This window comes from Myotis davidii, unplaced genomic scaffold (assembly GCF_000327345.1).
Source record: "Myotis davidii unplaced genomic scaffold, ASM32734v1 scaffold135, whole genome shotgun sequence".
Classification (NCBI taxonomy): domain Eukaryota; kingdom Metazoa; phylum Chordata; class Mammalia; order Chiroptera; family Vespertilionidae; genus Myotis; species Myotis davidii.
In genome coordinates, this window is record NW_006289813.1 from 2128131 (window position 1) to 2155756 (window position 27626).

At 40.7% G+C, this 27626-nt stretch overlaps 1 protein-coding gene across 1 annotated transcript in view; it reads right to left on the reverse strand.

Annotated features, from left to right (window-relative positions):
• Window positions 1–27626, reverse strand: part of MAST4 (microtubule associated serine/threonine kinase family member 4) — a 383523-nt gene that overhangs the window by 37805 nt on the left and 318092 nt on the right. Inside the window, 8 exon segments of the mRNA XM_015563109.1 lie at window positions 431–639; window positions 7648–7733; window positions 9853–9920; window positions 14965–15097; window positions 17519–17620; window positions 22858–23067; window positions 25046–25121; window positions 27000–27157. Of these exon segments, the coding sequence (XP_015418595.1) occupies window positions 431–639; window positions 7648–7733; window positions 9853–9920; window positions 14965–15097; window positions 17519–17620; window positions 22858–23067; window positions 25046–25121; window positions 27000–27157 (1042 nt within the window).

Below are 27626 nucleotides of genomic sequence, written 5' to 3' on the forward strand. Positions count from 1 at the left end.
AAAGGTGGGGCATGCTCCCTGGAGGGAGAGTGTAGAAAGGATGTACTTCTAATTAATTCTTTAAGAGATCAATTGTGATGAATGCTGTTATGATATATGGTAAAAATAAGTAGAAACAATTCTCATCACCTATATTCTAAATTTAATGACCAATTGAGAGGAGATAATAAGAATTAAAAGCTATTAAAAAGGAACAACAATCTTTTCCCAAATACTAGTAACACTAATTTCCCCTTTGTTATAATAGAGCAGGCTCCTTAAAAGCAATTATCACAAGATAATGACGGGGATGCATCCATCTCCTTGCCTGGCTCCGGTTCCTGGATGAACACAGCTATAATGTCACCCAAATACAGAGAGCTTCAGCCACACCAATGAGCGAGGCGTCTCTGGGCCCAGGGGTCACGTTCTCCGTGTCAGACTGCCTTACCTTCCACATATTCCATGACCATGCACAAGTGGCGCCTCGTTTCAAAGGAGCAGTACATGCTGACCACAAAGGGGTTCTCCGCAAACGTCAGGATGTCCCGCTCCACGAAGGCCTGCTGGACCTGGTTCCGGAGAAGGAGGTTCTGTTTATTGATCTTCTTCATGGCGAAGCGCTGCCGGGACTCCTTATGCCGGACAAAGTAGACTGCCCTGAAAAGGAGCATGAGAGTTGGGGTTCACAGGAAGACGGGGTGCTTCTGAGTACAGAAACCATGTGATCAGGTACTCTGTTTCAGTTCACACGCCAGGCGGAGTTCAACTCACACAAGCCAGGCTGGCTGCTACCAACATCCGCCCCAGGCCAAGAGCCTTTGGCTAGATTGATTTTTTAAGAAAATTCCTTCAATAAAGATCACAGGTCATACATAAGACATCAAATCCATCTTCACTGCTGAAGGAAGGAAATGTCTCCAGAGTGGGCTGTTTTCCAATAGCTACCTGATGTTTTCAGTTCCACAAACAAAACAAAATCCAATATAGAAGTCAGAACAGGAGAGAATTAACAGAAGAGCATACAGACCTTGAGAGCAAGATCCTTCCTAACATTAGAAACCTGTTAGGCATATTTCCTCCACTGACTACAGCAAATATTTCCTATGTGATACCTTTGGAATCTGCAAAAGGAGCATCGCTTTTTAGAGTAGTTACCTTCCAACTTGAGAGACATTTACGTCCCATGAAATTTCCAGATAAATGAGGAGTGTATCATAGGTCAACTAAGGCTGTTTGGCAGCAAAGATTAGTATATTTCCTCACTGCAAACCTTGCCACGAGGAACACCTGTGCCTGGTTCAACAGAAAATGCATTTCCCAACACAAAAGGAGGCCATACTACAGTGACTGCTGCCCCATCCAACCTCTGGCCAAGGTGTCAGGCAACTTTAAGGTAAAATTTGTAGGCTGCGTTGAATCTGTGCCAAAAGTCTCACTTAAATACTCCACAGCAGGGACTGAATGACCTTCCCCATATTCCACGACCTTGCACTGGACTCCCTGAGGCTTTGAATGTTGTAGAGAATAGGAATAATTAGGAGGAGTCTTAAAATCCCACCTGGAAATGGCGAGCAACGAGGAAAATGCCTTGGACTAACTTCCTTTCTCATTCGTTTCTCCTCACGTGTCATTATTGTGGGAGAACAGATTTGAACTCCCAGGTTAGGTAATGCTCAGATAAGTAATAATTTACCCAAAGAGCCATCAGTCATTAGACTTGTGTAATAGGCTATAATGAGGCTAACCTGCAACAAATGCAATGACCAAATAAGTAGTTATTTACCTAAAAGCAATCAATCACAGTAAGATATACCCAATGGTCCGCCTCCTAAAACTAGGGGTCATCTGTTCTGAGATGCATTTTCCACTAGTTATTTTTGCTGTCTGAGAAATGAATATAGGGGACTAAGACACCCTATATTCCTGCTTAGCCCATACAACAGGATGGTCCACTGACATAAATTTTAAGTATATTCCACTTAGGTTTAATCAAAGCTCCCATTTTCCCCTTAACTGTTCACCAGGAATTCATTTTTCTTTCAAGTATGTGTATCTCTATTTTTGTCTTCTCTTTGTATCCATCTTTTCCTTTCATTCACAAAATCCCATTTTTTGGGTCTCTGTTTAAACATTACTTATTTTCTTTACTCCTTTTTTTCTTTCTCATCATTTCTTTGGTATTCTACTTCTTCCTTTACTTTCTTTAAAGCACTCTTAACCACACTCTACATAACTATGTTAAGGCATAACCTGGTGCTGTTATTCCCACAGCATAACACCCTGACACGGAAGCTGACCCACTGGGTGCTCATGCTTTCTGCGTGGGCTAGGACCACGTCAGGATGCCTCCAAAGCCAGGCTCCCACCAGCTGAGCTGATTTCCATACCTGTTTTTCTGTCTAGGCTTGATATCATGATTAACTAATGTAAAAAAATATTTAGACAGATGAAACATGAGGGTGAGAAGGAAAAGCATCGCTGTTTATAAGAAAATTAGAGGTCGGTGCACGAAATTTGTGCACGTGGTGGTGGTAGGGGGTGTCCCTCACCCTGGCCTATGCCCTCTCACAGTCTGGGGCTCCTTGGGGGATGTCTGCCTGCCCATTTGTAGCTGGATGACCTTCTACTGCTGCATGACCTGCTGCTTGAGTCTCAGCAGCTGCTGCACGTGTATGGGCTGGGCCACCATGGTCTGTCGAGTGGGTAAGTCAAGTGTGGAGGCAGGCTCACCCTGAGTTCCCTGCACTTCCCTGAGTCACTGAGTTGTTCAGACTGACTGCCTTCTACAGAGAACAGTACCGGGTTAGGGCCTAAACCAGCAGTCGGACATCCCTCTTGCAGGTCAGCAGGTGGCCAGGGAGGAGTCCGAGTCAAGGCCGGGTGCCGTGCCGCTCATGCTCATTCTGATCTGCTGTGCCTGCTGCCACCACTCGGTAGTGCGCTTGCCAGCTGTGAGCCCAGCTTCTGGCTGAGCAGCACTCGCACTGACCACCAGGAGGCAGCTCCTGTGTTGAGTGTCTGCCCCCTGGTGGTCAGTGCGCATCATAGCCACCAGTTGTTCCAGTCATTCCGCTGTAATGGTCATTTAGGCTTTTATTATATAGATTAAGTAGAATGTTTTGGAAAGTGAGTTACTAAATATAATTCCTATCGCTTTAGTATGGGTGAAAAGATTTCCAAAAGTTAAGAAAACAATAAAAATCTAGATTCTTACATTCAGATGGCTCAAGTTCTTCATCTTTAAAGAAGTTTAAGTTGGAAAACAGAGACAACGTATAAGTGTTTATAGTGGCTGTCGTAAAAAGGCCTTACATCAAAAGACTAGTAAATTCGCATATATTTAGGTTAAATTAAAATGTTTAAAGTACATATCATTTATTAATGATTTCCTACTTTGACCAACTTTTTAGTTAACCAACCCACTACTCATTCTTTCTAAATCAGATGAAAAGCTTTTCTTTTTTCAACTACTGATTGAATAAATTCAAAATCCAAAGAAAACCTGAGCTTCTCCTACACAGATGCTGGGAGCAGGACAGGCAGATGCAAGGGAGCCTAGGAAATAACTTGGCCTTCCCCTCGATGTAAGACAAGCACCGGTAAACAAACGTTGCCATGAAGAGGAGTTTTTGAAATAGTTACTTGAAATTTGGAACTCAAAATGTTAAAAGAAAGATAGTATCCTTATCACGTGCCTATCCAGGAGAGTGATTGGAATAGCGCTTACTTTCCCCCTCTCCTTTCAATATTTAGTACTGAGCAGGCTCGGTGCTGAGGACCCAGACATATGACATCGCTAACTCCACTGCTGGCCTCTCAGGAGGCTGCCATTTTGATTTTCTGTCAAGCATCACCATTTCTCACATGAATAACTGTTCAGCAGTATGTCTGAGAGCAACAGGAAGCAGGGGAAGAAGGATGGAGCTGTACACAATTTTATGAAAGAACAGAAGAGAATGCTGCCCCAGGCCCTACTTGACCGCCATCCAGGCTAGGATTTTGGTGGCACTGTGTGAAAAACTGCTGCAACCTTTCTTCTCAGATTTTGAGTTCATAACGTTTGATTTGACTTCCTGCTTTCCCCTTGCTATGATGTGCTTACAATGATCAGCTAATCCTTAGGAAATTGATGTAAACCAAGTGAAATTAATCCTCTAGGTAGCTTGAGCTACCTCTGCCTCAGGACACACATATCTTGATCAAGTTGCAAAAGTCAACTAGACTTCTTAATTAGAATTTCTTTTGTCTTACGTTCTCCATTTTTACATGTTTGTCCTGCTTTCGGAATATTATTTCTTAGTGCTGACATCTGTTTATTTAGTAATAATTGCTATCTTCCACATACACCTTTCTCGTTAATCAAGGTTCCAAGTCTACTTTAAGTAAGTAAGGAGAGAGAGAGAGAGAGAGAGAGAGAGAGAGAGAGAGAGCGAGAGAGAGAGAGAGAGAGATTGAAAAAGAGAAACAAAGAGAGGCAGATAGCAGCCAAAAGACAGACATCTAACACTGCTAAGCAGAGCTGTATACCTCCCTAGATGATAAAACTGGAGTGAAGTGATTCAGCCCCACACCTCTTTGCTTTTTGGCTCCCAGGGTGGTTTTCCCTGAAAAGGCTGCTTCTCTCTCTCTCTTTTCCTACACTGACCTCCCTGTGAAATAGAAAAATTCAAGGGAGGGAGGTGATGCAGGGAGCAGGGGTGCCTGGGGCCTGGGTTCTCTCTGCGTCAAGCTCCGTGCCACCGTTAGAATCAGAGGCTGACAGGATCTGGAGCAGAATGAATCTGTCCTATCGGGAGTGTGAATGTCTGATGCGTATAAAATTATGCCTGAATCCGAGAGCCCAGCACATGAGTCTGTGCAAGCAAAGCTGCACGTGGGAATGGGAGTGCATGTGTTGGAGGAAAGCTGAGAGGAAAGGCTGGGGGAGAGAGTGTGCGGCAACGGGGCACCTGTCACAGGGCACACCTCCTGGCCTTTGAGGTTAAGAGAACAACTGCGTCAAGGCTAGAAGGAAAGCAAAGTGGGGGAGAAACGTTGTGCCTTTCAAGCTTAATGTTTTTTTACTCTTTAGAATTTTTAGTCAATTTTATGCTTTCACTTTAAAAACATTCAAAGTTGTAATTTAAAAATCCAAGTGCAAGTGCTCAACTGAAGACCTCGACACCCCAATTAAGATGCCCAGAGGTTATAGCACAAGAACACCTCCTGTCAGGAAAGAGCGCTGCGTAGGGTCAGTGCCCCTGACCTTGCCCGAGCCCCTCCCGCCCCAGCCAAGAGGAAGTAACATCAAGTGCCCACAGGCTCCTGTGGGAGACAACATAGATCAGGTAACTGGACGATGAGGCACACACTGAGTGCTAGCTCTCTACAAAGTGCCACACTGGCATGCAGGGATGTTTAATTTCCAGTCAGGCATCCGAAACGTTAAATAGAGAAGGAAATCAGATGCTTATCAAATCAGCAAGTTGGCTTTGTGATATGAATTGTCAGTGAGCAGGATGTGGAGAAAACCACGACGTGCTTTAGCATGACAGGTAGGAAGAAGCTCGTCCTAATAGAGGATTAGTTCTCCGCACAACCAGTTCTCAAAATCAGTGTCACTGCGAGTCACTGACGTGAACGCGACACTGTCACAGAGATGCCTACGAAAGCCTCCCACAGAGGGTCCACTTGTTCAGCAGCCAGGGAAGCCTGCAGCCAGCACTTTGACTGGGTGGACCAATGGGCGTAGCTCCATTCAAATTCAAATGAGAAATAATTATTACTTAAAGGAAATCTGTCAAAAAAGTAATGAGAGATTAAATCTGAGAAGAGCCAAAGAGGAAAGAAAGTTTCAGTTGATTGGCAGAGGCTCCTGCAGGCAGCGTGTGAGCCCATTAACGACTTGGCCTGCATCCTGGGTGTTTACTGATTCCTAGCTTGTTTAACTTCTTGTATATTCCCAGCCATTGCCCAAAGTGTGATATACCTCATCTACTATACAGTGCTTTAACTGCACTACAAATGAGTTTACTCAACCAATTAGAACTCCAAATACTGCTAAGATCTATGCCCACGTTTTATAAAAACGGTGCTTCACAGATCATCTTATTGCAGAATTCCACTGCCAATTAAACCTAGCAGTGCTCAAACCATCGGCCCATTAAATCAAAGTCCAGCCTTCTCTCCAATGAAGTAAGAAATCCTCATAGGGTCTCCAAAACTAAAAAGAAATACAAATAATAAACAAAACCCACAAATAACTGCATGCTAAAATAATCTTCTTAAGTTGAAAAGTTTCAATGAGATTCTTGAAGGACATAAAGTATCCCCCAAACAAACAAACCTCACAAGAGAGCATTTATAAGCCACATCAGGATATGACATATCCTGAAAGCAAATCAGTGAAGCATAGGAAAGACCACAAATATTTAAGTTCTTCTCTAAATTAATGGTGTGGAAAATATTAGAGGTAAAAAAAAAATTGTAAGGAGAAACATCCCTTGTGGCACAACAACAATCACTTTTATCTCATCTGCTCACTTGTGTGATAAATGGCAATAAATGTCTAGGAGATTGTTTATTGCTTTCCATATACAGATGGAACTGGGATTAATACTTAATTAAACTAGAGTTCTTGGGCCATCTAAAATGGATCAGGACATAGTTTGTGTATTAATTACCCTTTTAAACTATTTATTAGAAACTCAGAAGGATCCTGTCACTATTGGCCCTTTGCCATGAGAGTAAAGTCTCGTGTCTATAAAAATGGATTAAGGAAGCGGGACCACTAATGTCATCAGATTATATAACACAGTGTTCAACTGAAACACAATCCTGGTGCAATATAAAGACTCAAAGAAATGTACTGCTCTCAATTTTCAACCAACCTTTTTATCTAAATACTTCTCTATAGGTTGAGAGCTGGTCAGAGAGGAAGTACTGGCTAATTCTCAAGTAGGAATGCTATATGTGAATTTATACATATTCAAACATATTTATTCTTGTTCAGATGCTAATATATATGTTCAGATACATATCCTCCTATATAATAAAAGGGTTCAAACATTTATTCTTGTTCAGATGCTAATATATATGTTCAGATACATATCCTCCTATATAATAAAAGGGTAATATGCAAATTGTCCTCTCGACTAGGAGTTCAACCAGGGGGCAGGGCCGGACTGCCAACCACCTGCAGCCCCTCCCCCTGGCTGGCCCAGCCCAATCAGCCCCAACTGGGGCTGGTTGGCTGGACCCTACCCGTGCACAAATTTGTGCACCGGGACTCTAGTATACTATATCTGGGTATGTATGTGTGTGAGTATCCAAACATATATTCATACATATATCTATATCAACCAAGAGACAGTTACTTCTGAACCCAAAAGGGCAGAGTAAAGGAGGCAGAAACAGGCATATATACAAAATTTCTTTTACTTTATAAATCTTTACTTTTGAATTCATCCTCTCGGATCCTCTAAAATAACTCTCAGGCCACCTGATATGTTTTCTGATGGCGTATCCAATGAAAAATGATTTTGGCTACATGTTATACCCATCAATGAATGAGCAGAGATGTAAAAACTAAAGTCCCTATACAACAGCTATTTGACATAAGATAAAGGTGAAGAATACAGTACTTTAGTGCGTTAAAATACAACAGAGTTTTCTTTAATTACTTACCCATAGGCTCCATTGCTAATCAACTTAATCGTTTCAAAATCACTTTCCCGAGGTTTCCTTCGAAGTTTCAGGGAAGCATTTGAGCTCTTGGAAACAAAATATGGAAGTTAAAAAATAGTTGAGAATTCAAGCACCATAGCCAAATCAATAATATTTTAATTACATGCCCTGTTGTTTAATATGTTGAAGAGCCATATGCTAGCACAGGAACCTGAAGGACAGCTTCCAAGATCAATTTTCTAGAGCAGTGTCTAAGTTTCACTTAAGTGCACCCACATTTCCAGGAGCTGAAGGCACCAAGTGTTTGAAAATTCCCAATTTTAATTCACCTCTATTAACTATTCAGGTTAGCCTCATCCTAGTCTTTTAAAGTTTGAGATTTCAAGTTCCTCTGGCTTCAGTTGGCCAGGAAAGAGCAGGTTAGAGTGGCTGTCCTTGTCGGCAACCAATGGGACACCCAAACATAGAGTGTCTGCCTTTCTCTAATTCCATACCATCAATCTTACTATAGTTTAATCTTAGTGTTCAAAAAGAGAGCTCTTTAAAAGTTTAGTTCAAAGGATAAGAACAAAAAAAGTGCTGCTAAAAAATTGTTTTCTCATACTCCATGTATCCTTAGCATTGAGAGGGTGTTACCAGCCTCTTGGCTACTATTGCAGAGCCCAGAATTCCTTTCCTATAATCTGAGAAGAAACGCCATCCTCCCCCATTCAGAGCTGTCATTGCTGACCCTGTCATCCACTCATCTTTGCAAGACTTGGATACTCAGCTTCCAACCTATCTTTCTGCCCACATTCTCTCACCATCTGGGTGCCTTCAGTGTCTACACAGATAACTCACATAGCATCCTGGCCTCTGGGCTACTTGACCTCCTCAACTCAAACAACCAACTCTCTCCTCTATCTTCCCTTGGCCTCTGGCCACAGGACCTGGATCTAGCCATCACCTGCCAATGCCCCATTTCAGAAAATATAATTCAAGACTGGGGCCAACTTGTCTCATTAACTCTTCCCTACCCGAGAGTGACCTCATTTATGCCAATGAATGTCTCCTAAGTCATTCGAACCTCTACCTAAAACCCCTCCTCCAAGCGCCAAAGGATACTACACCCTGTACATAGCTGCTAGTTTGAAGGCTCTTCTTGGATGTCTCAGAGGGACTTCAGTCTCAAAACATTCAAAATTATGACAGTTATAATAAAATAAACAGAAAAGGCTACCATTCATTTAACGTTAACTTAGTGCTACTGTCCTAACCATTTTACACAAACTATCTCCTTTAAACTTTTCTATCTACTCTGCAGATAAACAAACAAAAAAACCCCCTGATGCACAGAGAGAACCCACAGTTGTAAGAGGTGGAGCCAGGTTTAACATCGAGCAGTTTGACTCCAGAGCCTTGATTCTTAGGTTACATGGCTGCTCCTCTTTCCTGATCACCCCAGCCTGCTCCACCTGATTCCTCTTCTGGTGCAGAGCATCCGGGACCTCTCACCTGGGTGCTGCATCAGCCTCTACACTGGCTTCCCATGGTCACCCCTGCCTGCTCCTTGTAATCCGTGTGATTTCTTTCAAGCTGGAACGCAGATTGGGTCATCTCCCTGTGACTCCCTCCACCCCACATACCCATATATTTCCTCCAAAACTCAATTACTTTCCATTGTTTTGAAAGAAAACAATTGACAAAAGACGAACAAGGACTTCTGAGTCTCTTCTTAACCAACCTCTCCAATCTCTGTAGTGCCCCTTGCTCTTAGTCCTCAGATGCACTCTGCTCCCTTGCATCACAGTCTTTGCCTGTGATGTTCCCTCAGCCTGCCATGTTCCCTCTGCCCTTGCTTATCCTAGTAACACCTCACATCTCAAGCACAAGTGTCTTTTGGGACTCTCAAGACGGAGGTAAATCTCTTCATGTTATGTTCTAGTAGCACATGGCCCTTTTTCTTCATAGATCTCATTCAAGTTTATCATTTTAACTGTTTTTGCATAATTGTATTTTATTATCTCCCAGTAATGAATGCATCACTTCACTGGAAGCAAAGATCCTTTCTCTTTGAAGGGAGGAGCTAAAATTTTATGCCTAGTGCCTTACACATGGAATGCAAATAAATATTTGTTGAACAAATAAAGTAATTAACACAGCCTAAATCTCCAGATGCCATAAACAGAAAAACTAACATCATATTTCATCAAGAAAGATACTTACACTCACTGATTCATCTGTTTCTGGTGTTTCTGCTGTCCCGCTATTATAGTTTCCCAACTGAGCCATTTCTAAGGTAAAACAAACAAACAGCAAAGTTTAAGAAAAATAGGACAATTGCATTTAGACAAAAATACATGCTGAAACAACAGAAAAATAATTTTTCCAATACGAAAAACAAGAAAAATTTACTCTATGTTCTAATGAACCCATAGAAAAATCTTCAAAATGGCAAGAGCCAACAACTGACACTTGGAAATTATTCATTACAAGTCTTTCCCTGGAACCTCATTTCTTTCTTTCTTTTTTTTTATCATCTGTATACTGTATTGTGTGTTCACCATCCCAAGTCAACTCTCCTTCAATCACCAACTGTTGTCTGTGTCATTAAGTTTTGTTTGCTTTATTTTTTCTTAATCCCTTCACCTTTTTCAAACGGCCTCCCAACCTCCTCCTCTGACAACTGCCAGTCTGTTCTCTGTATCTGTGTCTGTTTCTGTTTTGTTAGTTTATTTTGTTCATTAGATTCCACATATGAGTGAAATCATAGGTACTTGTCTTTCTCTGACTGCCTTATTTCACTTGGCATAACACTCTCCAGGTCTACCCATACTATCACAAAGTGTAAGATTTCCTTCTTTTTTCCTTTTATTTTCTGGCCAGCTAGTATTCCATTGTGTAAATGTTCCACGGCTATTTTATACACTCATCTACTGATGGGCACCTGGGGTGCTACTAAAAACAATGCTGCTATGAACATAGGGCTTCATATAGTTTTTCAAATCAGTGTTTCGGGTTTCTTCAGGTATATTCCTAGAAGTAGGATCACTGGGTCATAAAGCAGCTCCATTTTTAAGTTTCTGAATAAATTCCATACTGCTTTCCACAGTGGCTGCACCAGCCTGCATTCCCACCAGCAGTGCACGAGGGTTCCCTTTTCTCCACATCCTTGCCAACACATGATGTTTGTTGATTTATTGATGACAGCCATTCTGACAGGTGTGAGGAGATATCTCATTGTCGTTTTGATTTGCATTTTTTACATATGTCTATTGGCCATCTGTATGTTCTCTTTGGAGAAGTGTCTTTTCAGGTCTTTCACCCATTTTTTAATTGGATTGTTTGGTGTGATTGTGTGTGTGTGTGTGTGTGTGTGTGTGTGTGTGTGTGTGTGTGTGTGTGTGTGTGTGTGTGTGTGTGTGTGTGTGTGTGTGTGTGTGTGTGTGTGTGTGTGTGTGTGTTGAGTTTTATAAGTTCTTTATAAGTTTGGGATGTTAATCTTTATCAGATGTGTCATTGGCAAATATATTCTCCCATTCGGTGGGTTCTCTTTACATTTTTTGATGGTTTCCTTTGCTTGGCAAAAACTTTTTAGTTTGATGTAGTCCCATGGAGCTTCATTTCTTATGAACACCTAGACATAGGTACTTTAGATCTGGGCCTCTGCTTTAGCTAGCAGGATTCACTGCCTAACACAGTGGTTCTCAACCCACCTAATGCCGCGAACCTTTAATACAGTTCCTCATGGTGTGGTGACCCCCAATTTCATTGTTACAAGTTGAACATAATTAAAGCATAGTGATTAATCACAAAAACAATATGTAATTATATATGTGTTTTCCGATGGTCTTAGGCGACCCCTGTGAAAGGGTCGTTCGAACCCCAAAGGGGTCGCGACCCACAGGTTGAGAGCTGCTGGCCTAACACAACCACCACAGCTTAGAACCGGTTCGGGGGTCAACGACTGTGCTTATTTATAATCAGACATCCAAGAGAGGCAAGTCTTCCCAGTCTCTGACAGGCATCAAAGAAGCACTGACTACAGCTCAGAGGTGATTCTCAAGTTGTAGTTAGTATCCCTTCTTCCATTCCTTCATGTCCACTAAGAGATAGATCACTCAGTACACTAAGAATTTGCAGTTTGTCAGAAAGAAAAGTAATACTAAGTGGTTAAGAGGGACTTGGGGATGCAAAGATGTGGGTTACCACCATTATCAACACTTACTAGTGACCTTCTAACCTTGGGGTCTTTCTCTGTAAGATGGCAACAATACTATATATATGGACCCCTACATTCATGGCAGCATTGTTTTTAATAGCACCCCAAATGTCCATCAGTAGATGAGCTCTTTATGAGTATTACTTTTATGATAATGCATGTGAAGCTCTAAGAATGTTGAATAACAAAAATTAAGTGCTCACTGACTGTTGATGGTTATTTAATATTACTGAGTATACTATGTACTTAATCCTGGGCTGGATGCCACATGCTTAACACCAGCTTCTCACCATGGTGGTCTGGATAAAAGAGACAAAGTTGTCTAATTATTCAACCTACACTGGGATGCAACCTTGAAGACTCAAATCTAATTCAGTTTACTGTTCATTTAGATTTTTATACTTAAAAAACATGTTTTATTAAAAAAAGGACATGAAAGAATTTTCTCCCGAACTTTGGTAGGGGTTATCTCTGAGTGGTAGGATCACAGGTAATTTGCATTTTCTAATATTTTCAAACTTAAACATGTATAATAAAAGGTTACAGTTTTTAGATGGATATTTCTGTATGCATCTAAAATTATTTCTTAGGCTCTTATTTCATGTATTTATGTTCTTATAAATATAATTACCCTTTTGGGGGGAAAGATTACACATAAAGATATGAAGCAAAACAACAGTGAAATGTTGCCTCTGGATAAAAATAAACTCCAGATTTGACAATAACTGGAGACTGACACTCACTTTCTCAGTTTCCCTGTAGGAACTGAGAATAAAGGATAAAAATGAGCTCAGTACAAACTGTATGCTTTCTTGATGTCATTCAAATGCTGTCAACATCCTATGTGACTAGCATTTCAGATTTATGAACAAGGAGGTGAACTAAAATGTATTCAGTTGGAGGGGCTTTCCAGGAAAGAGGCGATTGTAATATGGTTTAAATAAAATGGTAACAGCAGCTCACATTCATTAAGCATTACTACCTCTTGGGTCCAGAGATAAACTTATATAACCCTGAAAACAATTCTTTGAATAGGCACCACTATGACCCCATTTTTATGGAAAGAACACCAAGGCACAAACAGGCTCTTTAGCATAGTCAAGGTCACACAGCCTGCAAGGCTGGCTGCCAGGGCCCAGTTCTGGGTGGGCCCACTCCAGACCCTCACTCCTCACCATCAAAGGTCAGGCTTCAGATATATTAGTGTAGACAGAGACAAGAAGGGGAAGAAAATGTGGATCAGTTTGTAATAATCATATTTTGAGTGATAATAGATTAAAAACTATCCTCAGATATGAATCAAGAGTTAAAAAAAACAATTCCTAGTGATCAATTTGTATTACTGAACTTAAAACTGGTCAACTATCATTATTAATTTTTTAGACTTTCTGAAGGTATGCAAATGGGCCTGAGGTTATTTATCCACCAAAGCTGAGCCTACAGTGTTATTTACTGCTCTTTAGCTAAGCAAACTGAGAGCTCTGAGTCTACAATTCAAGGGCTGACACAGACAACTTCTCCAGCGTGAAGAGTCACTATAATCTACTTTGACAGCCTCCCCCACTCCAATTATTTTCATAAAAAAACAAATTAAAAAATGGTTCTGTTTTAAATAGAATTTCTGCTAAATAACTATTATCTGGGAAACACATATTATTTGTAAGCAGTGGGTAGTAATGGGATGGAACCAAGAGTCAGCTTTTGAAGCAGGAACCTGAGGCATCATTTTGTAATGCCTGAAGAGATTTTTAAAACTCATCTAAATACCATTAAACATCTGCCCTTTTTATTTCATTGATTTAAACCATTTCTGAAGACTCATGATTCAAAAAGGTAGCGATGGTAATTTAAAAGCCATGGGGGAAATCTCTCCCCAGGGAACGCTTCAGAGCAGCAGCCACCAGTCTCTGATAACTGCTGAGTCTGTCATGGCACTGCTTTCAGTACAGTATACGTTTTCCTGGCTTTATCTCCCAGGAATGCATGCATCCTTTCCCTGGAAGCAAAGATCCGATGGCCGTAAGTGCAAACAAAGCAGGGGCGCACAGAGGAGCAGGGTGGAGAGCAGCAGGTTCCCTGGCTGCACGTGGACAGATGCCTATGCTGACAGTTACCTTCACTACAGACAATTTAGCAAAACACATACTGTTTGCAAATTCAAGGTAATGAACCTGGAAGGTGATGTTGAATGAAGGAGTCTATGATTGTGAGTCTTTTTAGACAGTATATAACCTAAGGGTTTTCAATGACAATCCCAAACAATCAAGAGCAGGAAAAGGTAGGGGAGGAATTATTGCCTAATATTTGATTTTCAAAAAATCACAAAGAGAATGCTTCCTCTTCTTTGTATTTAATAGCAGTAGACCTGTATTTTTTATCTGAAGCAATCATAAATCCTTATGTAAGCTTTAAGATACACCCCCGACTCTCTTTTATATTACTACTAGAGGCCCAGTGTACGGATTCATGCATGGGTGGGGGCCAGCTGGCCTGCCCTGATCGGGGCTGATGGGGCCAGGTGGCCAGGGGGAGGGGTTGAGGGGGGTTGGCCGGCTGCAATGCATGTCGTAGCAACTGGTCATTCTGGTTGTTCTGGTCACTTACTTGGCTTATAGATAGATAATTCAAGTCTTTTTTAGCAATATATATCTACCAACACTGTTCCTGATTTGAAGTAATCTATCATCAGTTATCCCCAAATTACTTTAAATTTAAATGTCACTTTTATATTAGTTATAATTAATTTATTTAGCAACATTTTCAAAATTAAAAGCACCCTTGAGAAGAACTCAACTGAGCGTTGCACGAGAGAAAAATACTGGGAAAGACTGCAATCTAACCTGGGACACGGGCACTGTCAAGCCAATAGGTCACTAGGATTTCAGGGCAGGCCCCGTACCCTAGGTAAACACAAAGGTACGGGGCATGCTCACTCGCTCCTCAGGGCTCAACTTGTACCTGTTTCCTTCAATCACAATTGGTCCCCAAATTTGGACTTTTCAAGAGACAGAGCCAAAACTTAAGAAAAAAAGAAAAAGAAAAGGTTTGTCGCTAAGTTCTTCCATGAGCTCACAGTGCATAAGCAAATGGAAGGTCAGCCCCACCAGGGTACTCACCTTCCAGAGGGTCCTTGTTGAGTCCCAGCTGGCTAATGATGTACCTGGGAATGTCCGTTTTAATACCCTGTCCTTCTTTTGCATGGCCCTCTGCTGCTTCCAGTAGGTAGTAAAATTCTTCAGGATCAAATTCCTAGCAGAAGACAAACACAGATGGACACACACTTCTTTGAGTCAAAACTGTTAAAGGTTTTATTATGTAAGTCCCATCCACAAGCAACTGCTGGGTGTACATGGGTGTGGGTTATTTATGCAGAAAGCAGGCAAATGGCTTTAAAAAGTATATAATTCTCCCTTCATATTCAAAGACTATTCATTTTTCTAAGACAATACATTTGTGTACTTGGTAACCCAGATAGAATAACCATTCCCAATGTCCTTGTAATGCAACTTTGAAGGTACTGTCTCCACTTTTAAGATATCTATCTTACTGAAAATAAACTGGTCTGAATTTTTAATTGTGCCTCTTTAGCAAAGTTTTAAACTCTGGGAATCTCATCCAAAAGATCCAGTTTCTCTCTCCCCACAAAGAGCCACACACCAAACAAGTAATATTAGAACATATTTTGTCAAAAGTTTTGCCAGAAACTCCCTTAGTACAGGAGTGTCCAAAGATATTAGAAGGAAAAAGTTCAAAATTACCACTTTTTTATCAGTAAACTCTAAAATTAAGTCATTAATATTCAGATAATGTGAAGGTTAATAAAGAAAAATGCGAACTTAGCGTTTCCAATTACCTCTGCCTATTTTTAAAAACCGGTAGCACATTTTTTCCTATGTATTTTTACTTTCCTTGGTGTCTGTGGTGTCTAGCACAAAGTAAAAAGCTTTAGAATCACATCACTCTAGAAGGATTTATGTGCTATAAACAATTATGCTCACAGATTTAAAGCACAGTTGCTATTTTCAGTTATACTTCCTAGATTTTTTTCCCTCCAGAATTTTTCCTATGTTGATTAATGTCCCAAAAGCATGCAACTTTGGAATCTCAGAATTTCACCTGACAATTACTTAAAGAGTTTATAAGATAAATGGTGATGGAAAAAATAAAATGAGAAAGTTAATAAGACAAATAATGAATAAAGGCCCTATTAAAAAGCTTGCTGCAAATGGAATCTAGCCAAACCAATGTATACACTCGGTGCCTTAGACACACGTAAGACATTGACAGACAAGACCACTGGTGAGAGCCACTGGCAGACAAGACCACTGGTGAGAGACACATCCTGAAAATTCAGAAATCCCAGTTTCAGCTGAACTTTCAACAGTTCTGAAAGCAACATTTTTAAGTCTACTTCTGCGTTCACTTGTTTCTATCTTTGAGAGGCTATGCTTTTACTCTCTCTCTTCTGATTAGGAGTGATTACTGTAAAGGATTCATTTCCTTTCTAAGGCCAGATCTCCACTGAGCCTATCTGCAGCTGTCCAGAGAAACGAGTTTTTATGCTAAATGGTATTTCCCCCCAAATTAAGTCACTGCAGGAGGTACGCGCATGTGGTGCACAAGGTTCACTGGAAGAATGAATAACAGGTCTTTCTTCAACCACATCTGCCAGTCACACAAGTTCCTCCTCTCCCGAGGCATCAGTCCTTTTGCCCCTTTATCTTTCCAAGGACCACTCAATGCCAAGTGGTCCTTTTGATTCTGTGGCTCTAAGGCTCCTGGCCATCGATGGAGAGGTCTCATCCCAATTCCCCCACCTTTCTCAAGGTGTCTTCCCTGCCACGTCTCACTATGCATTTGTATTTATTAATGAGGCTGTGAACATGTCACTATTACAGAAAGCTTTGAATGTTAATATGTGTGTGGTGAGGGGGTATGTATAATTCTGAAAAGTTGTATTGTACACTGAGTTATAAAATGTTTTAATGGCTAGTGCAATTAAAAGTTAATGTTCATAGTATGCTAAGCTCTTTTAAAAACCATTCTTATGTTCAAAGCTTCGTATTTGTTCAGTGTTTCATAAAATCTCCATGAGAATTACATAAAACAGAAATTTTAAAACAGAAAAATAATCACTGACCAAAACAAAAACAAAAACAAAAAACAAACAAACTGATGAAATGAACTAAACTCTAAGTCATGTCTTCAGACCTGGATGAGGTCCTATTGCGTTCTCCCATATGGGCTGCTGACTAGAACATATTTCTAACATGCCAAATTTTAACAAACAAATAATAATTATAACCACAGGTTAGCGTGTATCAGACCTCTCATTTCTGTTTCTTTGCATCAACACCCAAAAAGTGAGGCTCAGCAAGAATGTAAATCAGCGGTAACAGAGTATTACACTGAGATAGGGTGTGGCACGTATTTCACGTTCAGCTGTTAAGTTTGGTCAGAATGTGATATGACTATCACTTACTACAGCACAAGTCCTCGAATTCTTACTTAATGCCAGAAAACACGTCACACGTGGATGTCATCATAAATTATAGTTCCCATGGACTCTGTTCAGCGCTGGTCTTTGGAGCCAAAGGGAATTGGAGCTGACGGTCATGGCTCTTCCACAGTTAACAGTAAATAATGGAGTCACCTCTAGAGGCAACTTACCAGGCACTCCAGTAACCGCGCGGGGCGGGCGATAACGATCAGGATCTTTCGGACTAGTTGTTTGATGAAAGCCAGTTCACTACTTTCTGAACGTTCATGAGCCTATGAGAAAGAATGATGACACAGAGTTGCTCCATTAAACAGAAAAGAAACGCAGCAAAGCATGCTAATTAGATAATTGCAAATATTCAAACATTAAGCGATTTAGAAAATACTTTTAAAAGATTGATAAGTGGACATTAGCTCTACATAAATGGACACTATTAAACTTCTATATCTCCAAAATGGCTCTCTTAGCTAAATTTTAATTGCAAACCTTTGATTAATTCTCTCTGTTAAAAATCAAATATTAGGGCCCCTACTGTGAACCATGAAGGAAGAAGACATTAAAAGTTTATGACACATTAAGTCTGTGGTACAAGTAGAGTGGGCAGTTGCCAAGGAATCTGATTTTCCAGATGTAACATCTTACGTGTAGGAAACAGCTAACAGAGTGAGTGAAGGACCACTTTTGTAACCCAGACGATGGGTATTTAACACAGTCTCAAAAGACATTTTACGTACACAATATGTCTAGTCTATACATTAGTTATTTCATAACATGTAAAAAAATTGTGCATTTCTTTTTCCCAATATTAGGTGGATACGGTTTAAACTTGGATAGATACATATGATTTCGATTTCACATACTGAATAAATAGTACCTAGCCACGGAACTCAATAAAATTTAACCGACTTAAAGTCTTTTAAAATTTTATTCCGCATGTCGCCTACATGTGCAGTCTATGCGCAACAAATAGCCTCAGGACAAAACTCTGTTTATTTAGAATCATTTTAATTTTCAATGACATTTTCTTGAAGAAATTAGGTAAATCTGTATCAAAGGAGACCTAAAATGAAAGTTTAAAAAGTTTAAATGTAAACTTCTGTGCATGTTTACTTTTAGGCTTTTTTATTTTAAAATTTTTATGATTTTTATTTTAAAATTTTTATTTTAAAATTTTTATGATTTACTTTCTTCTAAGGATTAAAAAATCAAGGTGATGCTGGTACAACAGAATATAATTGCACAGGCATAGTAATACGCATTTAAAATCATTACTGAAGGTGCTTAATTCTGACAAAAATCAGCCTTCCCTTAAACAGAATTGGTTATATTTGAAAAATGGTTCTATTTAGCAGTAATATGATTATTGAATTTAAGCCACCAAACCAAAGGCAACTTCCTAAAATGTAGGTACAAAAATCATATACTAGCAAAAGCAAAACAGCTAACATTAACCACCCCCACCCCCCAAAAAAAGACCATTGGTGAATAGTGTTAGAATAGAATGTGTTCAAAGCAAACCAACTAGTAACTATAACTATAGGTCCTGGTAACCAGTAAGACTGCTGAAACATACATAAGGAGATATACATAATATTTAAGCTATCTTTAAGTTTTCTTTCCAATTTTTGTTTTACAATAAAAAGATTTTGGAAGATATAATGAGTGCCAAGAAATGTGGTTATACATCTTCTTTATAGTTTACCCTTAAGATAAAATAAAACATTACCACCTAACTTTTTAAAAAATGTATTTTTATTGATTTCAGAGTGTAAGAAAAGGGAAGAGAGAGGGGGGGGGGGAGTATCATCAATGATGAGAGATAACCATAGATTGGTTGCTTCCTGCATGCCCCACATTGAGGATCGAGTTCACAACCTGGACATATGCCCTGACTGGGAATTGAAGCATGACCTCCTGGTTCATAGGTAAACACTCAACCACTAAGCCACACCAGCTAGGCCCCACCTAACTTTTTAAAAAGCAACCCAGGCATGTGCCTTTGACTGGAATCGAACCCAGGACCCTTCAGTCCGCAGGCTGACACTCTATCCACTGAACCAAAACAGCTAGTGCCACCACCTAACTTTCTGATTGACAATTTGGGCTTGATACTCTAATAGTTACTGCTTTATAAATTCAGAAATGCAAAAAAAAAAAAAATCTAAAAAGTCTGCATATTTTGTTAGTCTCTTCAGAGAGAAATAAGAATTCTATATCTTAAATTTTTTTTAAATATTCAGTTTAGATTATACAAATTCCATTTTAAAAACTGGAATAATCCATTCATTCTTACTTCTAAGAATTATCAGCCATAATAAGGCCAAAACATACCATGGGTTATATTAACTCAGATAATATTTTATCTCCTAACATTATCGAGGAGGAATGGGGAAGCTTCGTTAAAATAACTCTAATCAGAACCATACACACAGCATGAGAAGAATAATATATTCTTGGCTGCCAGTAACAAGCTCCAATGCTTACTGATACCTGTGTTTGTATTTAAGTGTTGGCCACTGTAAAAAATACTGAGACCCAGATTTGAGAGCAGGTTATAGCTTCCTATGTATTTCATTTTCTTTGGCTAAGTACACCTAAGTGAAAAAAGAAAAAAAGAATGGAGACATAAAAGCATTTATCAGGAACTGACCTAGATGTCAGTACTTTAAAAGGCATCAGTTAAATCAAGCTATCCAAACCCAGGGAGACCTGGTTTGGGTATGCAAGAGATTGACAATGGGAAAGCGGCTGGGAGGCGAGCCAGGCAGGCACACAATGTCACAGCTGGGAACTGACAACATCGCATCGTGGGGAAGGCAAAGCAAGTCCCCACAATTCCCTGTGACCTTTTAGCGCCAAACTCTGAAAGGACATTGTGAATGTGATTGTGAAGATAGTTCTGATTTTCACAAAAGGACTGAAGGAAATGTTTATCTGTCAAGATAAATAAGAAAACATTTTTATTCAGACCCAACAATGCCCTTTATACCACAAGTACACATGCTTCTCTGCCCCCAAAAAGAAATTTCTCTAAAAATCAACATTTTTTTTATTTATTATGTGGTCCATTCCGGTGATTTTTGGAACCCTAAGATTTTTTAATTGTCACAAACAATCCGTCAGATCTCTCATACAGAAACAAAATTAAGTGAAAGATTTCAGTGTAAGTCACTTTTTGTATTGATTGTACCCTTTTGGGGGAATGTCCATGAAGGAAGGAAAAACAGGACTAAGCTGGTAATTATAACAACCTCTTGGGACAGAACATGGAATTTAGAAAGAGTATCGTGCAGAGGTCTCTTCTGTTTAGAAAGTCTCCATTTAACAAATATAATTTTTATTTATTTTTATTTTTTTTAATATATCTTATTGATTTTTTACAGAGAGGAAGGGAGAGCGATAGGGAGTTAGAAACATCGATGAGAGAGAAACATTGATCAGCTGCCTCCTGCACACTCCCTACTAGGGATGTGCCCGCAACCAAGGTACATGCCCTTGACTGGAATCGAACCCGGGACCCTTGAGTCTGCAGACCAACACTCTATCCACTGAGCCAAACTGGTCAGGGCAACAAATATAATTTTTAAGGTATTCTCATAAAAGTAACATGTATAGTGTTTCCTGCATTTTCTAGAAGTTGACTTAATTAAAAGGAACAGCAGAATTAGATTACCTGACAACAGATCAGAACGGACGGGATATTTTGGCATGCATACACATGCATCCTCTTCCTCTCACCTGCCTCCCTCCCAGTTACTGAAGAGCCAAGTAAACATCAAGCCTGGGGCCAGGTACCAGGGAGTTAGAGATAATTTGAGGGCGATCCTTGTCCCTCAAAGAGTCCATGGCATGCTGGTGAACTGAGGCCTCCAAACAGATCAATATAGTGTATTGTGGTTAAATGTATGAGATGAGGAGAGTGACACAGGCCACGTTATGGTTTTTAATTGTAGGCAGAATGGGGCCACTAAAGGTTGTTAGATAGATGTTCTTGCAGTTGCACAGAAGTATGAATTTGAGGGGTGAGGAATAGAAGGGGGCAGACCAGTGAGGACGAGGGCCTGAGCCTGGTAAAAGAACAGGAGGGAGGATTTGAACTCATATCAGTGAGTTTAGTGAGAGTGAGTCAGAAGCCAGTTATTCTGCACATGTGGACTGAGTCCCCACTGTGTCGCACCTTATCCTAGGTGAATGTAACAGACAATATCTCTGCCCACACAGACATGATGACCTAGTGCAGTGCTACACAAATGGGGGCCTGAAGACTGGGGCCAGTCCACGAGCCGTTATCAGTCTGTGAGGAGAGAAGTGCAATTACTGAGACTAAGCATTTAGCAACCCTTACAGCCATTCTCCACGGCTGGAACCCAAATGCATGATCATTTGCCTGTAAATTAATTTTCATTTTAATTTATAGGAGAATTGGTCCATATCAAATTGGAAATTAACAGCAAAAATTAAAAAATAAAATAAAACAATGTGTTTATCCCCAAAGTCAGTCTGAGAAACACTGCCTTAGTGGTTGCAATAGGGTGGAATGTGAGAAATGGGAACAGAGATCAGAAAACTCAGTTGGGAGATTAGGATGGGAGAGGGGATAAAATAGCTGCTACCCAGAGAGGGATCTTCTCATCTTGCCACAACTAAATTCGGTAGGGGCAAGGACGATGTATTTCTAGATAACTAAGATGCTAATATTTTCCTTCAGCTTCATGCAATTATTCACATATTCATACTTACAGAAAACCATCTTCGATTATGTTTACATGGGCATAATTTATTCCCTATGAGATACAGAAATACAATATACCCTACTATATAGGCTAAATAGGTTTTACTTGTAGGCTGAGGCTTATCAATTTCAATCAGAATAGCAACATTAAGCACTAATGCCATTCCACTGTGCACACTCCCTTCCGGTCCCGGGGATTATCAGGAGTGAGGCCTGCAGGAGTTAGACCTAGACAAGCCCTGTGTTTACCTATCATTTTGGAAATTGGATATTTCGTTAGAAGAAGAACTGACACTAATGAAAATCTAAGTTGCCATTTACCACCCAATGCCACATGCAGGTTAATTAATAGGACACAATAGCCTGGAAGAAGGCAGCAATTTTCCATTTAGCTTTTCCAGATATTAGAACTAGATAGCATCATCAAATAACACACATGCACTCAGGCAATTTATAATGTTATGGCTAAGGGATGGGGGGGAATCACTGCTTCAAAATCCTTCACAATCCACTTATCCTGGAGCCATGAGCTGTTGGGTCCCAAGGTTTCTGTAAAGGTTATTACATTAACTTTCTATTACTATAAATGAGGACCGGAATCCATTTATGGCAAGTAGCAATCAGGTGGTATTTTTTCCCTGCTTCTTTTTTGCTTCCCTGGAATATGAACTCCATCGCACGGTTAAAACTCGTTAAGCAAATGCTCTCATAAAAATTTTTTTTTCCAGGGGAAAGGCAAAATAAGTCAGCAAACTCTATATGCCACATGGTCCTTACCTCCTGTAGCAACTTATCTAATTTGTGCTGCAATTCAAGGAAGTATCGTGATGTGATGAGGCCCTGGTGGGATTTATCCAAGCAATCTCGAGCCAGCTCAATAATCTGGTGGTGAGTGAAACTGAGCACCCCATCTGCCAGGGGGAGCACGTGGTCAGGGGAGTAGCTGGTGATGATGTCCGTCAGACGGTCTTCCATCTGCGCGGTGGCCTGTTTAGAGAAGATGTGCACACACAGATGTAACAAGAAAACACACATCTGGACAATTCTATCATCACGCTTCTCTTGCATTTTCAGAGACTTCCTCAAGTTTTTAAAGATAATTCTAGAAATTAAATTCGAAAGAAGCCTCGTTTCTGAATGATACTATACTGGTGCGCACGTCACCATACATTCCTCAAAGCCCGTGGAATGCACAGCACGGAGAGTGAACCCTGACATAAAGTATGGGCTTTAGGTGATGATGAGGTGACCTTGCAGGTTCATCCTTTGTAACTAAGGGGCTACTGTGGTGGGGGATATTGATGGGAGGGGGTTGTGCATATGTGGGGTCAGGGAGTATTTGGGAACTCTGTACTTTCTGCTCAATTTTGCAGTGAACTGAAAACTGCCCTAAAAAAACAGTCATTTGAAAAAAAAAAAAAAAAGAGGTCACACCATGTGGAAGAAAGATCTGAGGTATGGAAGGGAAACTGAACGTCCCAGGGCAATAATTGCTTTTTTCCTATGCCCATGTAAAATGGCCCATGTAACCTTCTTCAGGTAACTTACTGTCTGTGAAATGTTATGCTTTCATTTCAGATCTTCAGTTCTTTTAAAGACACTGTCAAAAGCATCGAATGGTTCTGTTTCTACCTATTCCACCATCGGGACTGTCACTGGAGCCCCACAGGGCAGGCCAAGTGTGTCCTCGGCTGTTTTCATGTACCAGGAGCCAGCATCTTACACCACCTTGATCCTTTCCTCAAAACGCTGCGTGACATGTGCAAAAGGCCAAGGGGGTTCCCTTGGTAACGTAAATCTACAATGTCCTTTCCAACGTCCATTTCCTTGCCTGTGATGCCCCATTGCCTAGTCAATACTCCTCACTGTTGGCTGCCTAATCAGGGAGGTTTCCTCTGCCTCCTGCCCCGTCTGAAGTCCTAACCCATATTAACTGCAGTCAGGACCCGCTTCCCTGGGAAACAAGTGACATGTGATAAATAGCTGAAATAGCTTTAATCAATGGCATCAATGTTGGGTTCATTACAAAAATAAGTACTCTACTCCTGATCTATGAAACCAAAGATTTCCTTTTGTTCTCTTGCCCAGGGCTGTAACGGTAGCGGGTGGGGGGGCGGGGAGGAAAAGTGACAAAACGGAGAAATAAATTGCGTTCTCCCACATGTGCAGGACACTTTGGTGGAAAAGCTGTGGAAATGAGGTGTCAGAAACTACCAGACAGCAGCTTCTTACAGCCAGGGTGCCTGGCAACAACCATTGATCCAGGCCTCTCAGGCTCAGTTCAAATCCCTTTTGCAAGCCCTGGCCGGTGTGACTTGGTTAATTGAGCTCTGTCCCACACACCAAGAGCCTTCGGGTTTGATTCTGGTCAGGGCACATGCCCCGGTTGCATGGTCGATCTCCAGTAGGGGGTGTGCAGGAGGCAGCAGATCAATGTTTTACTCTCACATCAATGTTTCTCTCTCCCTCTCCCTTCCTCTCTCTCTAAAATGAAAAACAAACAAACATTTTATTTAAAAAATTCCTTTAGCCACTCTAATGGGGAACATGGCACTATTAAGGTTAGATATGTAATTGGTACAGAGATACGAAGTCATAAAAACAAAACATTAGGCTAAAAAAAAAAAAGATTTCCATGACATACCAGGCTTCTAAGGAAGAACACAGTCTCTGCTTAACAAGACTGCGGGCCCAGAGCATGGGCACGGAGAGCACCAGGGGCGAGAGGCCCCAGTGGTGCTACAACAGCAGGGCTCACTTGGGGCCACTTCAGCACCAGACTGTGTGGCTAGCTCTCAGCAGTTTGTAAACATGTTTAGTGATTCCATCTTTCTAAGGAGGCTGTGCTGTTGTATGCAGGTCATTTCTAGATTGAACCATTCCATCCCTTACAACCACCTTACGGACACTAAACCTGCGGTGCCTGTTTGTTCCAATGCCAGGCACCTTCAATTCAACTCATTACCTTTGGGAACCTTTCTTTGTAGACATGGTTCATCATAATTATTTCATGGTCACAGCAGGCGGGAGAACGTCCAGGGCTGCAAGCAAAGCAAATTACCCTTTTAAACTTGCCACAGCGTGAAATGAAAATAAGCCTTTTATTTATAAACAATTGGTTGCATCAAAAGTACTATGCAACCTTTGTTAAAAAAAAAAACACAAATAAACGTATTAGGTACTAAACTACAAAATCATTCATTAGTGCACACACACCTGCCCACAAACATAGAGACATCCTCATGAGGATTCGACAAGCAAGTTCGAGAAGTGGAATGCCACATATTAATTACAGCTGCACTGCATAACTAAGGAAACAGTCTTAAATTGAGTTTATATTCTGTACGGAGCATGCACTTGTGCATGAGTTCGGGAAACCAGTTAGTGAACTGCACTATAAAAGCAGTTAGGGTGGCCACAAAAACAACCTCAAGTCCATGTGGAAGTGTCTAATTTCACACTTTCATCATACACCTGCGCTCTGCCACGGCCCACTGAAGAGGGTTAGGAGCCTTCCACGCACAGGTGTCAGCACTGAAATCCATTTTCTAGCCTAGCAAACATTTATCTGGGATGCCAAGGTGGGCGCTATGTACAATATGAAACAGGCATACAACTGTGGTCGTTTTTCTTTATTTCAGTAGCTGGTCTGTGTTCCTTCTTAGTGGTATGTAGTTGTGCAACTTCCGTGTGAGTATTTACATGCCCAGGAGGACATCGTTTGCACTAGAGATCCTAGAAACTCCTTTCATAAAACTAAAGGGCAGCTGTGTAGTAACATGCAATGTCATTCGATGCAGGCATAAAATTAGTCTTTTATTCTGTATCTCAAAATATTCTAACACATCCTACAATTACCAAATGTGGTGATATTATCAGTTTATGACACTAAATATGAAGGATACAGAGGGAAAAATACCCTACCTTTAATATTCAATTGTACTCCTGACAAAATATTCTTTTATAATAAAAACTTAATATGTCAAAGTGCACCAATTCTATACCATCAGATCTGGTACTTGCTGGACCCAGAGATGGCTGCCCAAACCCCCTGCAGTTGCTGGGCCAGGGGTTGGTCCCCTTAGCGATGGCCTCAGCTTCAGAGTCACCTCACCCAAGGCCATGCCCTTTTCAGGGGAGTACGTCCAGCGACTGAGGTGGAGATGTAAAGGAAGGGCCGTTGGGCCTGGAGGTACAACTCCGAGGGGTCATGTCACCCCAGGGCTCCCTGTGGGATCAGCTACACTGTGGGCCTGTGTGGCAACTACACATCTCCCTGTGCCCCATGCTGCTCCACCTCCTCCCGCAGGGAGGACTCCTCATAAACATCCCGATCTCTGCTTTAGAGTCTGCTTCCTCAACCATCAAACTGTGACTTTTGAAATAAGGTCAAAATAAAACTGGCTCTACTTTTTTTGTCAAAAAATTTGAACTACATTGGGCATCCACAAAATTCAAGGGACACAGACTGCTAACAGTTTGTTCAAAATCCTGGAGAAAAAGAACAAAAGATCTCGGAGGGCTTTTGTAATGTAGAATCTAAATACCACATGTGAATCTCAATGTGTTGCCTTCCCTTTCAGCCCAACTTCTCCCTCTTAAATTATTAACTCCTCTTGTACCATAATTCGATCATCTTGAAATTTCCAAAGGCTAGAAGGTCTTACAGATCCTTTAGCCACTGTCATTACTGCTACTACAGCAATTTGTAGGCATTGTAAGAATTTAAAAGAAAAATAATATGACCTCTTTCAATGGTAATTAACAACATCCTGTGCAGATGGGAAAATCACACTATAGTTATAGCAGTTCACAAATCAATGAAAGCATACATGAATTACAGGACCAAAAGTCTTCCCTTGAAAGGATTGAAAAGAGGCAATCCAATTAAGGAACATTTTTCAATTGGGTCTACACACCTCAGACTTCGGGAACGGGGGCGCATAGGGGTGTTCCTGCATCTGTTCTCCGTGGCGATGCTTTCGGTAGTACAAAAATGTTTCGATAAGAAGTGTAATTCATCTGGCGTTGGTTGGTATGGTAACTGGTGCAACTTCTCCTGGGAGGAACAGGATGACTAAAACAAACCAGAGAGAAGTTATGTGACTACCTTAAGAACAGTAGGGGGTGGGGGGGATAAATGGTGATGGAAGAAGACATGACTTGGGATGATGAACACACAATACAATATACAGACTATGTGCTATAGAATTATACCCATTACACTTATATAATGTTATTAACAAACATAAGTCCAAATAAATTCAATTAAAAAATGTCTTTCAATGTGTGTGTGTGTGTGTGTGTGTGTGTGTGTAAGCATTAAAGCTTGATATCCCATCATTTTATACTGTTTCCTTTTCATGTTATAAATAACTACTGCCTACATGATAACACCTTAATACTTTATCTGGGAGGTCAAAAAGGTTTCTATATTTCATCTCATTGGTCTATTAAGATGATTTCCCCAAAGAGTTTTCTCTCTGGAGAAAACCCAGGCTCTGAAAATGGATAGGACCCAGTCAAAGCCAAAGCAAGACAGTAAC